Source organism: Carlito syrichta, unplaced genomic scaffold (genome assembly GCF_000164805.1).
Source record: "Carlito syrichta isolate Samal-C Ts95f unplaced genomic scaffold, Tarsius_syrichta-2.0.1 Scaffold309773, whole genome shotgun sequence".
In the NCBI taxonomy this organism is placed as follows: domain Eukaryota; kingdom Metazoa; phylum Chordata; class Mammalia; order Primates; family Tarsiidae; genus Carlito; species Carlito syrichta.
The window spans coordinates 534,379-547,530 of NW_007253869.1; the positions used below are offsets into that span (position 1 = coordinate 534,379).

Sequence of the window (13,152 nt, forward strand, 5' to 3'; positions counted from 1 at the left end):
CTGCTCTCCATTCTGGGCGACAGAGATCCTGATTCTAAATAAATAAATAAATAATTAAGGATCCAAGACCATTTGATGGAGAAAAGTCTTATTAACAAATGGTGCACCTCTTTCGCATCCTCGCTTCCAAGATGACAAAAGAAAGAAGGAACAGTGGTCATGCCAAAAAGGGCCATGAACACGTGTAGTCTATTCGCTGCATGAACTGCAGCCTGATGGGTGTCCAAGGACAAGGCTATTAAGAAGCTCATCACTTGATACATAGCGGAGCCTGCAGTTGTTGGGGACATTTCTGGAGCAAGTCTCCTCAATGCCTATGTGCGCTTCCGAAGCTGTATCTGAAGATACATTACTATGTGAGTAGTGTCATTCACAGCAAGGTAGTCAGAAATCAGTCTTGTGAAGCCCAAAAGCACCAAACACCCCCATCCCAACTTAGACCCACGGGTGCTGCCCCACGACCTCCACCAAAGTCAATGTAAGGGGCTGAGTCCTTAAGGACTGGAGAACGACTTGTCCTCTGGAAAAAAAGTGAAATGGAAATTATATATTTTTTTTAATGGTGCTGGGACAACTAGATATCTACATGCAAAAGAAGGAAACTGGACCCCCTGGTTCACACCATATACAAAAATTAATTCAAAATGGATATAGTATGCAATGACTGCACCTGTAAATAACCACTGCACTCTAGCCTGGGCAATGTAACAAGATCTATCTTTAAAAACTAAAAAATGCCAACCTAGGCAACATAGCAAGACTTCATTTCTACAAAAACTCGAAAAATTAGCCAGGCGTAGTGGCATGCACCTGTAATCCCAGCTACTGAGGGACTAGGGGAGAAGTATTACCTGAGCCCCGAGCCCAGAAAGTTGAGGCTGCAGTGAGCCGCGATCATGTTACTGTATTCCAGGCTGGGCAACAGAGTGAGATCCGAACTCAAATAAATGATAGATAGATGATAGATACATAGACAGATAGATAGACAAAAGTTTTTAAATAAAAAAGAAGTCTTACAAAAAGACAACCTAATTTTAAAATGGGCAAAAATTTTGAATAGATATTTCTTCAAAAAAGATATATAAATGGCCAATAAGCACATGAAAAGATGCTCAAACTCAATCATCAAATGCAAATCAAAACCACAATGAAATACCACTTCATGTTCGACACTCTTATAGTTTAGCTATAATCAAAGGTATTGTTAATAACACATTGGGTGAGGATGTAGAGAGATTGGAAGTCTCATACCTTGCTGGTGAAAATGTAAAATAACGCAGCTGCTTTGGAAAACAGTCTGGCAGGTCCTCAAAAGGTTAAACATAGTCACCATATGTCTTAGCCCATTTGTTTGGACTGCTATAACAAAATACCCACAGACAGGGTAGCTTTTGAACAACTGAAGTTTATTTTTTTACAGTTCTGGAGGCTGGGAAATCCAATATCAAGGTTCTGGCAGATTTGGTGTCTGGTAAGGTCCCATTTGCTGGTTCATAAATGATGCCTTCTCACTGTATCCTTACACAGTGTAGAGGGACAAGGGCTCTCCCTTCATGACCTAATCACCTCCCAAAAGGCCCCATCCCCTAGCCTGCCCTTTGGGGGTTAGGATTTCAACATACACATTTGGGGTGGGGGATACAAACATCCAAACCACAGCACTGTATGACCCAGCAACTGCTCTCCTAAGGATATACCCAGAGAAATGAAGATACATGTTTGCCGAAAAACTGATATACAGATGTTCGCAGCAGCATTATTTGTAATAGTCAAAAAGTGAAAACAACCCAAATGTCCATCAATTGATGATAAACAAAATATGGTGTATCTATACAATAAAATATCATCAATCCATAAAACAGAATACTGATATATGCTATAATACAATGAACCTTGAAGATACGATGCTAAGAGAATGAAGGCAGACACCAAAGGCCACATATTGTGATTCCATTCCATATGAAATAATCAGAATAGGTAAATCCATGGACAGAAAGTAAACTAGTGGTTCCCAGGAGCTGGGGGAGGGGGAACTGGAAGTGCTTACTGATGGGTACGGAATTTCTTCTTCAGATGATGAGAATGCCCTAAAATTGGCTAGCCACAGTGGTTCATACCTATAATCCCAGCACTTTGGAGGCCGAGGTGAGAGGATTGCCTGAGCCCATGGGACCAGCTTGGGCAACTTGGCGAGACCTCATCTCTACAATAAATCAAGAAAAATTAGCCGGGCATGTTGGAGCATGCCTGTAGTTTCAACTACTTGGAAGGCTGAGGAGGAAGGATCGTCTGAGCCCAGCAGGTCGAGGCTGCGATGGCTGTGAGTGTGGCACTACACTCCTGCCTGGGCGAGAGTGAGACTCTAACTCAAAAAAAAAGAAAAAGAAAGAAAGAAACTGCCCTAAAATTACGTACTGGTGATGGTTACTATATATTTACTAATAATATGCATGAATACTTAAATGGAATATACTAAAACTTACTGAATCATATGATTACTTAAGAGGTGAATTTTATGGTATATAAATTATATTTCAATATTTTAAAAATCAATAGAGCTTTTCGTTGGGATGCAAATCAGAGGTATGGCAATTTTCACCTTTCTTCAGTAAATAAAATTAAAGTTTCTTTACCAAGTGATTCATTTTTCTGTAACAAGTTCTAGCACCTAGAATAATGTCTAGCACTTGGCAAATAGTCAATAAATGTGTTTGTTGAATGAATACCAATAAGAATAAAAAGGAAAGAGGGATGAGAAATTAGGTCGACAGGCATCTTAAAATTTGATCATGATTTAAGAAAGGCTATTTGCTAGGTGCTGTAGCTCATGCCTGTAATCCCAGCACTTTGGGAGGCAGAAGGTTAGAGGACTGCCTGAGCCCACAGGTTCAAGACCAACCTGGGCAACATGGTGAGATCTCATCTCTAAAAATAAAGAGGCTACTCATTTTAACCATACATAAAAACAAGAAGCCAGGCATGGTGGCTCACATCTGTAATCACAGCCACTCAGAAGTCTGAGGTGGGAGGATCACTTGAAGCCAAGAGTTGGAGACAGCCTGGCTAACAAAGCAAGCCTCTAGAAAAAAATATTAGCCAGGTATGGTGGTGTGCCTGTAGACCCAGCTACTTGGGAGGCTGAGGCAGGAGGATTGTCAGAGCCCAGGAGTTCCAGGTTGCAGTGAACTATGATCGTGCCACTGTTCTCCAGACTGGGTGACAGAGACTCTGGCTCTAAATATATATATATATATGCCATTAAAAAATATATATATTTTTTTTAATAGAAGGAAAACTTCTATATTATTGTAAAAAACACAGCAATTGCTTCTTTTCTCCATGGTCAGTGTCTAGGTTGGCAGATCCTGCCTAAGCAAGCACTGGGTTGTATTGGTTTACTTTGCATCATCCAAAGGCCCTCTAAAAATCTCTGACTCACAGACCCTCCCCAGACAAATTCTGTATGCAGGCTCCCCCAATCTCTCTTACTTAAAGATACTTCCCTCCCACAGAACTCCAATGAGATTGAGCTCATTCCTATCCCTCAGTTAAAAGGGAGCTTACCAAGAGCAAGTGACAGAAATCATCTACCAAAAATAACCAAGCTTGTCCAAGGAAAACAACCTTCTTTCCATGCTTCTTCCACTAAAACCAAGGCCGGGCACAGTGGCTTATGACTGCAATCTCGGCACTTTGGGAGGACAAAGTGGGAGGATTGTTTGAGCCCGAGTTTGAGACCAGCCTGGGCAACATAGTAAGACCTTGTCCCCTTTGGGAGGCCGAGGCGAGAGGACTGCCTGAGCCCAGGGGTTCAAGACCAGCCTAGGCAATTTGGTGAGACCTCATCTCTAAAATAAATCACAAAAACTAGCACGGGCGTGGTGGAATGCGTCTGTAGTTCCAGCTACTTGGAAGGCTGAGGTGGAAGGATCACCTAAGCCCAGCAGATCGAGACAGTGGTAGCTGTGAGCATGCCATTACACTCCAGCCTGAGTGACAACAGTGAGACTTAAAAAAAAAAAAAAGACCTTGTTCCTATAAAAAAAAATTAGCTGGACTTGGTAGTGCATGCCTATAGCCCCAGCTACCAGAGAGGCTAAGGAAGGTGAATCTCTTCAGCCCAGGAGGACTAGGCTGCAGTAAGCCACGATCGTACCACTGTACTCCAGCTGGGCAACCAAATGAGACCCCCACTCAAAAATAAAATAAGCAAAACCAGAGGATGATACAGGAAAAATGAAGACAGACCAAATAAAGCAGGAAGTCTGAATCCTATAAGGATAGAGCTAACAGGTCCAGGGCACAGGAAACATTACTGTATTACTTCCTGCCCGGGACAGGAACAGCAACCCCAAGGTGAATAAACATCTTTTGAGCACCTGTTAAGTGCCAGGCACTGTGAGGCAGACACAGTCGCAATCCACACCCTCAAAACTGTACAGTCTAGTGGGGAAGCAGGAATGTAATTCTTTTCATTATAAAACCATGAAGGGCTGGATGCAGTGGCTCACACCTGTAATCTCAGCACTTTGGGAGGCCGAAGCAGGATTGATTACTTGAGATCGGGAGTTCGAAACCAGCATCATCAAGCAAGACCTTGTCTCTACAAAAAACAAACAAAAAACAAATTAGCCGAGTGTGGCAGCACCCACCTATAATTGGGAGTCTGAGGCAGAAGGATCACCTGAGCACAGGTTGAGGTTGCAGTAAGTCATGAGTATGCCACTTCATTCCAGCCTGGGCAAGAGTGAGACTTCAACCAAATAGATTAGATAGAGGGATGATAAATAGATGATTGACAGATAGACAGATAGACAATAGACAGATAGACAGACTAAGAAACCATGAAGTAAATGATAAAGAGACAAGAACAACTTGTCCTGAGTGCACAAGTGATTAATTCTGTCTAGGAAATCAAGAAAGGCTTCATGACTGTAGTACTTGGCTTACAACTTTGAAGGATATGCATGACTGTTTTTGAGTCGGGATCTCACTGTGTCACCCAGCCTACTATGCACAGCTCACTGCAGCCTCTAACTCCTGGACTCAGGCAATCCTTCCACCTCAGGCTCCCAAGTAGCTGGGACTACAAGTGCATGCTACCACACCTGGCTAATGATTTAATTTTTTGTGGAAACGAGGTCTCGCAATGCTGCCCAAGCAGGTCTTAAACTTTTGGTCTCAAGCAATCCTCACACCTCAGCCTCCCAAAGTGCTGGGATCACAGACGTGAGCCACCATGCCCAGCCAATATGTGTGATTTTGATAGAAAAACTGGGAAGGGGGCCAGGCACGGTGGCTCACATCTGTAACCTCAGCACTTTGGGAGGCCAAGGCAGAAGGATCTTGAGCCCAGGAGTTTGAGGCCAGCCTGGGTAACATAGCAAGAACTCATCTCTACAAAAAATTAGCTGGTTCGAGACCCGCCTGGGCAGCGAGACCTCATCTCTACAATAAATCAAAAAATCAGCCGGGCGTGGTAGCGCATGCCTGTAATTCCGGCTACTCGGAAGGCTGAGGCGGAAGGATCGCCGGAGCCCAGCAGGTCGAGGCTGCGGTGGCCGGGAGTGGTCACTGCACTCCAGTCTGGGCGACAGAGTGAGACTCCAACTCAAAAAAAAAAAAAAAATTAGCTGGGCTTGATAATGCGTGCCTGTAGCCCTAGCTACTCAGGAGGCTGAGGCAGGATTGCTTGAGTTCAGGAGTTTAAGACTGCAGTAAGTCATCATCATGCCACTGCACTCTAGCCTGGGAAAAAGAGCTATGGCCCAGTCTCAAAAAGAGAGAGAGAAAAATTGGGATGGGCATACCAGGCTGAAGGGAACAGCATGAGGGATAAGCAAAAATAAAATGTCAACTAGAAGGCATAATGCATCAGATGTGGGGCAAGATGTGGCAAAGAATTATAATCAGGATTAAACTGGAAAAGGCCTTAGTCATAGTTTGTACTTTGTACTTATTGGTGGTACCACAGGTACCTTTTTGGCAATAAGTTTGAAGCCAGATACGTCTGCCAGAAGTAATGCAATGTCAATGGGGAACTACAAAAGAAATGAAAGTAGGAATGGAGAAGAGAAGGGACAAGAGAGTGCAATCGCCTAATAGAGAAAATCAAAACTTGTGGTCAAAAGATGGCATTCACCCTTCAAGATCCAACAATTTATAGGGATCGTTTAGAGCTAGCCAGCGCTCCCTGGTGGACAGATGAGACCGTTACAGCATTAATATCACCAAGACAGGATGTTTCAGTTTCTTCCAGAACAGTTAGCAACACTTTATCCAGCCTCTTGCTAATCAGCCTCTGAAGAATTCTCCACACTGAAATCACCAGGCACTACTTTAGTTGAACCTGATTAGGAGATAAGATAGACTTCAAATGCCTAATGATTCGAGGTAGCATAATAAATGACCAAAAACTAAAATGTGCTATTTTTTTTTTGTCGGGAGTCTCACTCTGTCACCCAGACTGGAGTGCAGTGGCCGCTCCTGGCCACCGCAGCCTCGACCTGCTGGGCTCTGGAGATCCTTCCACCTCAGCCTTCCAAGTAGCTGGAACTACATATAGGTGCATGCTACCACACCCAGCTAATTTTTGATTTACTGTAGAGATGAGGTCTCATCAAGTTGCCCAGGTGGGTCTCGAACCCGCGGGCTCAGGCAATTCACTCACCACGGCCTCCCAAAGCCCAGCCCAGAGTATTTCTTTAACCTACAATTTTTGTTTGTTTGGAGTCAGGAGTCTCACTCCGTCGCCCAGGCTGGAGAGCAGTACATGCTCACAGCCACCCCAGTGTCGACCTGCTGGGCTCCAGCAATCCTTCCACTTCAGCCTTTCAAGTAGCCAGCACTACAGGTACGCGTTACCAACACCCAGCTAATTTTTGATTTGTTGTAGAGATGAGGTCTCACCAAGTTGCCCAGGCTGGTCTCGAACGTGCAGAGTTCCTTCAAAGTTGTAAGCCAAGTACTACAGTCATGAAGCCTTTCTTGATTTCCTAAACAGAATTAATCACTTGTGCACTCAGGACAAATTGTTCTTGTCTCTTTATCATTTACTTCATGGTTTTTTAGTCTATCAATCATCTATTTATCATCTATCTATCTATCTATCTAATCTATTTGGCAATCCACTCACCTCAACCTCCCAAAGTGCTGGGATTACAGACTGAGCCACTGAGCCCAGCCAACCTATTATTTTCTTAACAATGTTATCCAGGACAGAGCGCAGTAATGCAGCCTGCAGCCTGGAACTTGTGGGCTCATGATCCTGCCACCTAAGGCTACCCAATAGTTGGGACTATAGGTTCATACAGGCTTGTGCCATCACAGCTTGTGCTATTTTTCTGTACAGATGCAGATCTCTCTATGTTGACCAGGCTGGTCTCAAATTCCTGGCCTCAAGTAATTCTCCCGCCTGTGATTACAGGGACTACAGGCATAAGCCACCACATCCAGCATAACCTCCAGTTTTTTGAACATTCAGGTCAAAGGCAATCATGAACACCTCAAGAACAGAAACAAAACACCTCACGCACAGAAGTGAATGCTAAAATACATAGAATGAAATACTACAAAATTCTACAGGTAATGAAGAGTCTATGAAGGCTTTAGCTGGGGTGTGATGTAGGCCCAAGGATTTTTTTTTTTTTTTTAATTGAAGTCTCACTGTCGCCCAGACTGGAGTACAGTGGCCGCTCCCGGCCACCGCAGCCTCAACCCACTGGGCTCCGGCGATCCTTCTGCCTCAGCCTTCCGAGTAGCCGGAATTACAGGCGCATGCTACCATGCCCCGCTGATTTTTGATTTATTGTAGAGACGAGGTCTCACCAAGTTGCCCAGGCGGGTCTCGAACCCACGAGGCCCAAGGATTTTAAGACCAATCTGAAATTAGAATATAAAATGGAGAAATTAGGTTAGAATGGCTGCATAACTATGCAACAAGACTTACAAAGACAGTTAAGTCCTAATAAAATGATGCAAAATAAGCTAACATGTTAAGTGGTCACTGCATGGTTAGAGAAAACAAGCTTCGCAGTTAGCTAAACGTGTCTTGTTTTTGCATGAGCCTACCTCAAGATACAGAAGACAAGAAATACTCAGACTCCAATCTAAGAATCTAGGACTGCTTGTGTGGACAGTTCATAGGCATGTAAGTATATATGTCAGGCACACACAGCAGTATTAAGTCATTCTAATCTGCATATTTTTTTCCTTTCCCAAGCTCATTTAATTTACCTCTCAAATGCCAATGAGGGTTACATGCTATTCAGAAAACTCATCATCTTCAACTAAACACATATGTTCCTGCTAGTTGTAATTTAACTAATCCTACTCTTTAATTCACAAGCAGGAACTTCCCCTCCATATAACTAGTACTTCCAAAGAACAGGCATCTATGACCTAAGAGAGGACGATAAATAATCCTTACACCCAAAAGGCCGAACAATTTTTATTCTCAAAAACAACTTTATTCATGACACATATTAAAAAAAAATTCCCACCCCTGGAAATGAGCTAAAAAAATAAACAAAATCCACCTCCCACCTCCCTGTTCCCACTTCCTCCCATTCCCTCCAAATAAACGGGAAAAAAAGGCAAAGGAAACAAACAAAACAAAACAAAAAACTGAAAAACAAAAAAGACCCCCAAACCCCCAAAACAAGGTAGTGCATTTCCCCAGGGGGAAGGGGAATTTACACTGGAGCCGCTGGGAGCGGAACGGAGATCTTCCGGCTACAGAAACCTGCAAAGAAAGACACTCAAAACAGAAAAAGAAACACAAAAGGAAACAAAATAGATCACCAGGCAATCTGGAGGGCAGGGAGCCGGAAAAGAGAGGTGGGGTGGGTGGTAGACCTGGCAGGACAGGAGCAGGCAGGAGGGGACTGTGAAAGGCGGGGAGAAGACGGAGGGAAGGTAACAAGCAGAACAGTTTGGTGTCCTTCCAGAGCCCTGGGTAAAAAAAAGCCCTCCTACCACTCATGCCCACCTACCCTTGAGCAGCCCCCAAGGGGGTGAAGTGGGGCAGGGAAACAGAGGGAGCAGCTTGCGTAGATGAGACGTGTCCATGACGAATCCCCAGAGTGAATGAGCAGCCCCCTGCCCCGCTCCCTGGGCCTTCCCCTACTCCCCAAAGCAGGTCCCTCCTCAGCAGTTAGTTATGGGATTCTCCCCCCTTCCACAGTGTATCTTTTTTTAAAAATATTTTTTTTTTCCATCAAGGTCATCTTCTGTTTTTCTTTTTTTTTTTTTAATTCTTTTTTTTTCCTTCTTTCCTCTTTTTTTCCTCTCTCTCCTCCTAATACACATTTTTTTTAGTAAGGGGAATACCATGATGTCGCTCTAGCCCGGCCCCTGGAAGAAAGAAGGAGAGTTAGGTGTTAACAAGACAATTCAGAACAAGCCCCTCCCCGTGGGCCCTTGCCCCAGTTACCGTGAAGGGCTTGCCCCAGTTACTGTGAAGGGAAGGGGGGGAAAAGTAGTTTTGTCCTAAAACTGACCCCATAATCCCAAAGGCTGCAACACACCTGGCAAACAGGGGAGGGGGGGCTTGGGGAGTTAACAGAACACTCTGCCAAACAGTGGCAATAAAGTACATCTGAGTGAGCTGCAGGGGCAAGAAAAAGGACCCACTGTTTATCCACTTCTCAGTCCTCCACAGCTCTTAAACCCTAGACTCACACCAGCAGATCCTAACTCCTGAGAACAGATAGGTAGGTCTCATGAAAAGCCAAGATACATGACTAACTCATCTACTTAAAATGTGAAGAGACAGAAGCAAAGTCAAGCAAAACATGGGCACCACACTAGGCCCAGAGAAAAAGTTAACCTTCCAAGACTGGCTCAAATAAAGGGTAAATACCTCTCCTCCCACATAACTGTTGGGGAGGACCAACTAACCCCTGGTATTCTTCCAAGGAAGGTTCAAACTTCAATTCCTCCCTAACTCTGAAAAAAGTAACAAGTATCCAAACAGTGCTTTCCCTGCCTTGAGTCCCTAATCTTCCTGGCTATCTGTGTAAACATCTTAACTGCCACCAACTCCCAAGGAAAAAAAGGCTGGGGGAGGAAGCATCTCTCAGAACAGATGGAGAGATTCAGCCCTTGTCACCAATTCCTGCTTCAGAAAAGATGATGAAACTGGTCGCCTGGTCTGGCCTGCAACTACCTTCCTCACCCTGCACAGGCAGGAGACCAAGTCCCTGGAGATCAAGGGGAAGGGAAGGGGAAGGAGGTTCCTCAAATGAGGTGAGAAGGAAGCATATGGGGCTCATGGGAGGCGGGAGAGAAGAGCAGCCCATCTATCCTGACCTGTAGACGCGACCCCGAGGCCTGCTGTTAAAACCACTGTAGAATCGAGAGCGGGAACTGTTGTAATTGGTGGTCCGGGCACGGTAGCGGGCTCGTGGGAAACCCCGGTCTGTTGTGCTGATGCCTGGTCTGTTGGTTCGTTTTGGGATCACCTGACAGTAAGGGATTGTACAAGTGAAAGCCTTTGAGTCAACCTGCAGAGTTTACACAGAACCAGAACAGCAATGGGCATGGACTTACCTTGATTTGTCTTCCTCTAAATAGGGACTCATCTAAGGCCAGGGAAGTCCTCACTGACTCTTTGTCTGAGAACTCTATATAAGCAAAACTGAAAAAAATAATCGTCACTTTCTCTCCCTAAGGCTACAAATAGCTCATAGGTCAAATTCAACTTGCAGGCATGTTTTGTTTGGGGAAAATGTGTTGATACTTTTAATACTTGTCAACAATTTTTAAAAGATTTTAAGATTTTCTAGTTGCTCTTTGAAATTTGCAAAATAGGACACACAGGGCCTAATTTCCCGTAAGGCCATAACCTGCTAGGGCTAAGTAGAAGCTGCCCCTCCCCTTCTAGTTTGTAATCCCACCTGTACCTAGCCTTCATTTTTGTTATCTGCATGGTCTCTGAAGGCATTTAGGTACAATCTCTGATATATGCCAACATTAATGCCATTATCTTAGAAGACACAGACCACTTGTTTTAACTGCAAATAACTTATTGCTCAACATAAAACAAAAAAATTTTTTGGATCAGGGTCTCACTGTCATCCAGGCTGGAGTGCAGTGGAATAGCCTCCTAAGTATCTGGGACTACAGGTGCATACCACACCTGGCTATTTATTTTTTGTAGAGATGAGGTCTTGCTATGTCACCTAGGCTGATCTTGAACTCTGGGACTGAAGCAATTCTCCTGACTTGGCCTCCCAAAATGCTGGGATTATAGGTGTGAGTCACCGTGCCCAGTCAATTTATTTTAAAACTGCAATTAAAATTATCAACTTATTCCCCTACTTACCCTTTGGGATGGCCACTAAATTTGTCACAGAGTATGGTAACACGGTTGACTGAACCACAGCCATGAAAGTGAGCTTCTAGCTCTTCTGCTGTTGCACCATAGTCCACCTGAGGAAAGGGGAGACATTTCACAGGTACCAGGCAAACTTCTGTCTCATTAGGTATCCTGCCTAGTCTTTGATCTGGGTCATATATACACATTAAGGCACATCAAATTTTCTTCTCTAAGAAACTAATCCCTTTTCCTTCCAAACCCAGAACCCTTACTGATCACTCCATTATCTTTTACCTCCACCCAACACTACCACCACACCCAAATCCACCACCTACCCTGGAGATGTTCCTTTCAAGACTTTCTTTTAAAGAGATGGGATCAGTGGCTCACTGAAGTCTCAAGCTCCTGGGCTCAAGTAATCCTTCTACCCGAGCCTCCCAAGTAGCTGGGACAATAGGAATGTGCCACCATGCTCAACTAATTTTTTAATTTTTGTAGAGCCAGAGGGTCTATGTAGCCAAGGCTGGTCTTGAACCTCTGGGCTCAAGCAATCCTCCTGCCTCAGCCTCCCAAAGTGCTGGGATTACAGGCATGAGTCACTGAACCCAATCCCCTTTTAAGACTATTAAGCACCACCAAAATAAGCACTTGACTCCCCCAACCCATTTTACAGCCCTCTTACGTACATTGCCAACATAGATGGAACGAGCATCAGCCTCCATCTTTTCCTCAATGGACATGATCACTGGGCCAGCTACGAGGAAAAAATAATTCAAAAAAGCGAAAAAGATGATTGATTTTTACCTGACCAACATATGCATCTCCATCACCAATGCTATACTATAAGCTCAGCGAAGATAAAGATTTTGGTCTGTTCTATTCCCTGCTGTACCCATTACCTACATAACAGTGCCTGCTACATCATAGATGCTCACCTATTATATACAAATCAAGGAACACGTTAATACATCCTTTAAAATCACTGAGAACAGCAGAGAAATCCTCCCACCCCCAAGTCAAGTATCCATTGAATAGCTTTGGATGAAATGCTCTGAAGAGTGAACAAATTAAGTGCTGAGACTCCACATTTCCAGATTAAAAGAGAAGCCCCTTGCAGCAGTCTTTCTCTTAGAAATCTTAACTAAAGCGTTCCCAATTGAAGGAAAAACTATTGGACTTGAAGGTCAATGCCAGCTAGCAACCTCCACAAAGGATAAAGGTAGACTAAGAACAAAGAACAACACATTTATAACAAGGACAAAGGGAGGCACAAGACTATCCACCACCAAAACACAGGTTGTGTCTCACAAAGGTCAGGGGAACACACAATGGACTATGCCCGCGGCACCTGCCCAGAAATTGCTCAGACAGGCAGCTCCAGGGTGCCGAGCATCGAATCCCACCTTCCCCGCGCTCCCCACAATCAATCCTGCCAACCCAAGGACCCGGGCTCCGCGTGCAACCGCCAGTTACTCACCATTGCCTGGAGGTGGACTCATATTCATCTGCTTCTCTACCTCGTTCTGTAGCTCTTTTAGCTTTTCAGCTTCCTCCTCCATCTCCCTGACTCGGGCTTTGATCGCTTCCAGCTCCTACAATAAGTGGGGAGGGTACGGACAGAGCTTAAGAGGAACCAACGCAGGGACCGTGCCCTGCTCTCGGCCGGCGCGTGGCCCCAGTCCTGCTCGGCCATTTCCCTCACCCCACGCGAGGGTCGTGAGGAAAAAAAACAAAAAGGAAGCTACCCTCTCCAGAGCTACATTAGGCACCCATGACGCCCGAATCCACCCGGCCGGACCCCTCGTAGCGCCCGCGGACCCGTCCAACGGCCC

At 44.7% G+C, this 13,152-nt stretch overlaps 1 protein-coding gene across 1 annotated transcript; it reads right to left on the bottom strand.

Moving 5' to 3' along the window:
* Window positions 1–9,233: 9,233 nt before the first annotated feature.
* PABPN1 (poly(A) binding protein nuclear 1) lies at window positions 9,234–13,152 on the bottom strand. The gene is made up of 6 exons (XM_021717469.1): window positions 12,798–13,152; window positions 12,007–12,074; window positions 11,327–11,433; window positions 10,552–10,639; window positions 10,312–10,463; window positions 9,234–9,354 (listed from the first exon to the last, which is right to left on the bottom strand). Exons 1-6 carry the CDS (start codon window positions 12,877–12,879, stop codon window positions 9,315–9,317), a joined length of 537 nt encoding a protein of 178 aa, XP_021573144.1. The 5' UTR covers window positions 12,880–13,152; the 3' UTR covers window positions 9,234–9,314.

What these genes read in the sequence shown, in the direction of transcription:
- PABPN1 (XM_021717469.1), bottom strand. Translation starts at nt 12,879, where the DNA reads ATGGAGGAGGAAGCTGAAAAGCTAAAAGAGCTACAGAACGAGGTAGAG. An exon ending in TTTAGTGGCCATCCCAAAGG is followed by an intron (nt 10,640 to 11,326) that starts GTAAGTAGGGGA and finishes TATTTTTTTCAG; the next exon opens with TTTTGCTTATATAGAGTTCT. An exon ending in CCTCGGGGTCGCGTCTACAG is followed by an intron (nt 9,355 to 10,311) that starts GTCAGGATAGAT and finishes TCTTTCTTCCAG; the next exon opens with GGGCCGGGCTAGAGCGACAT.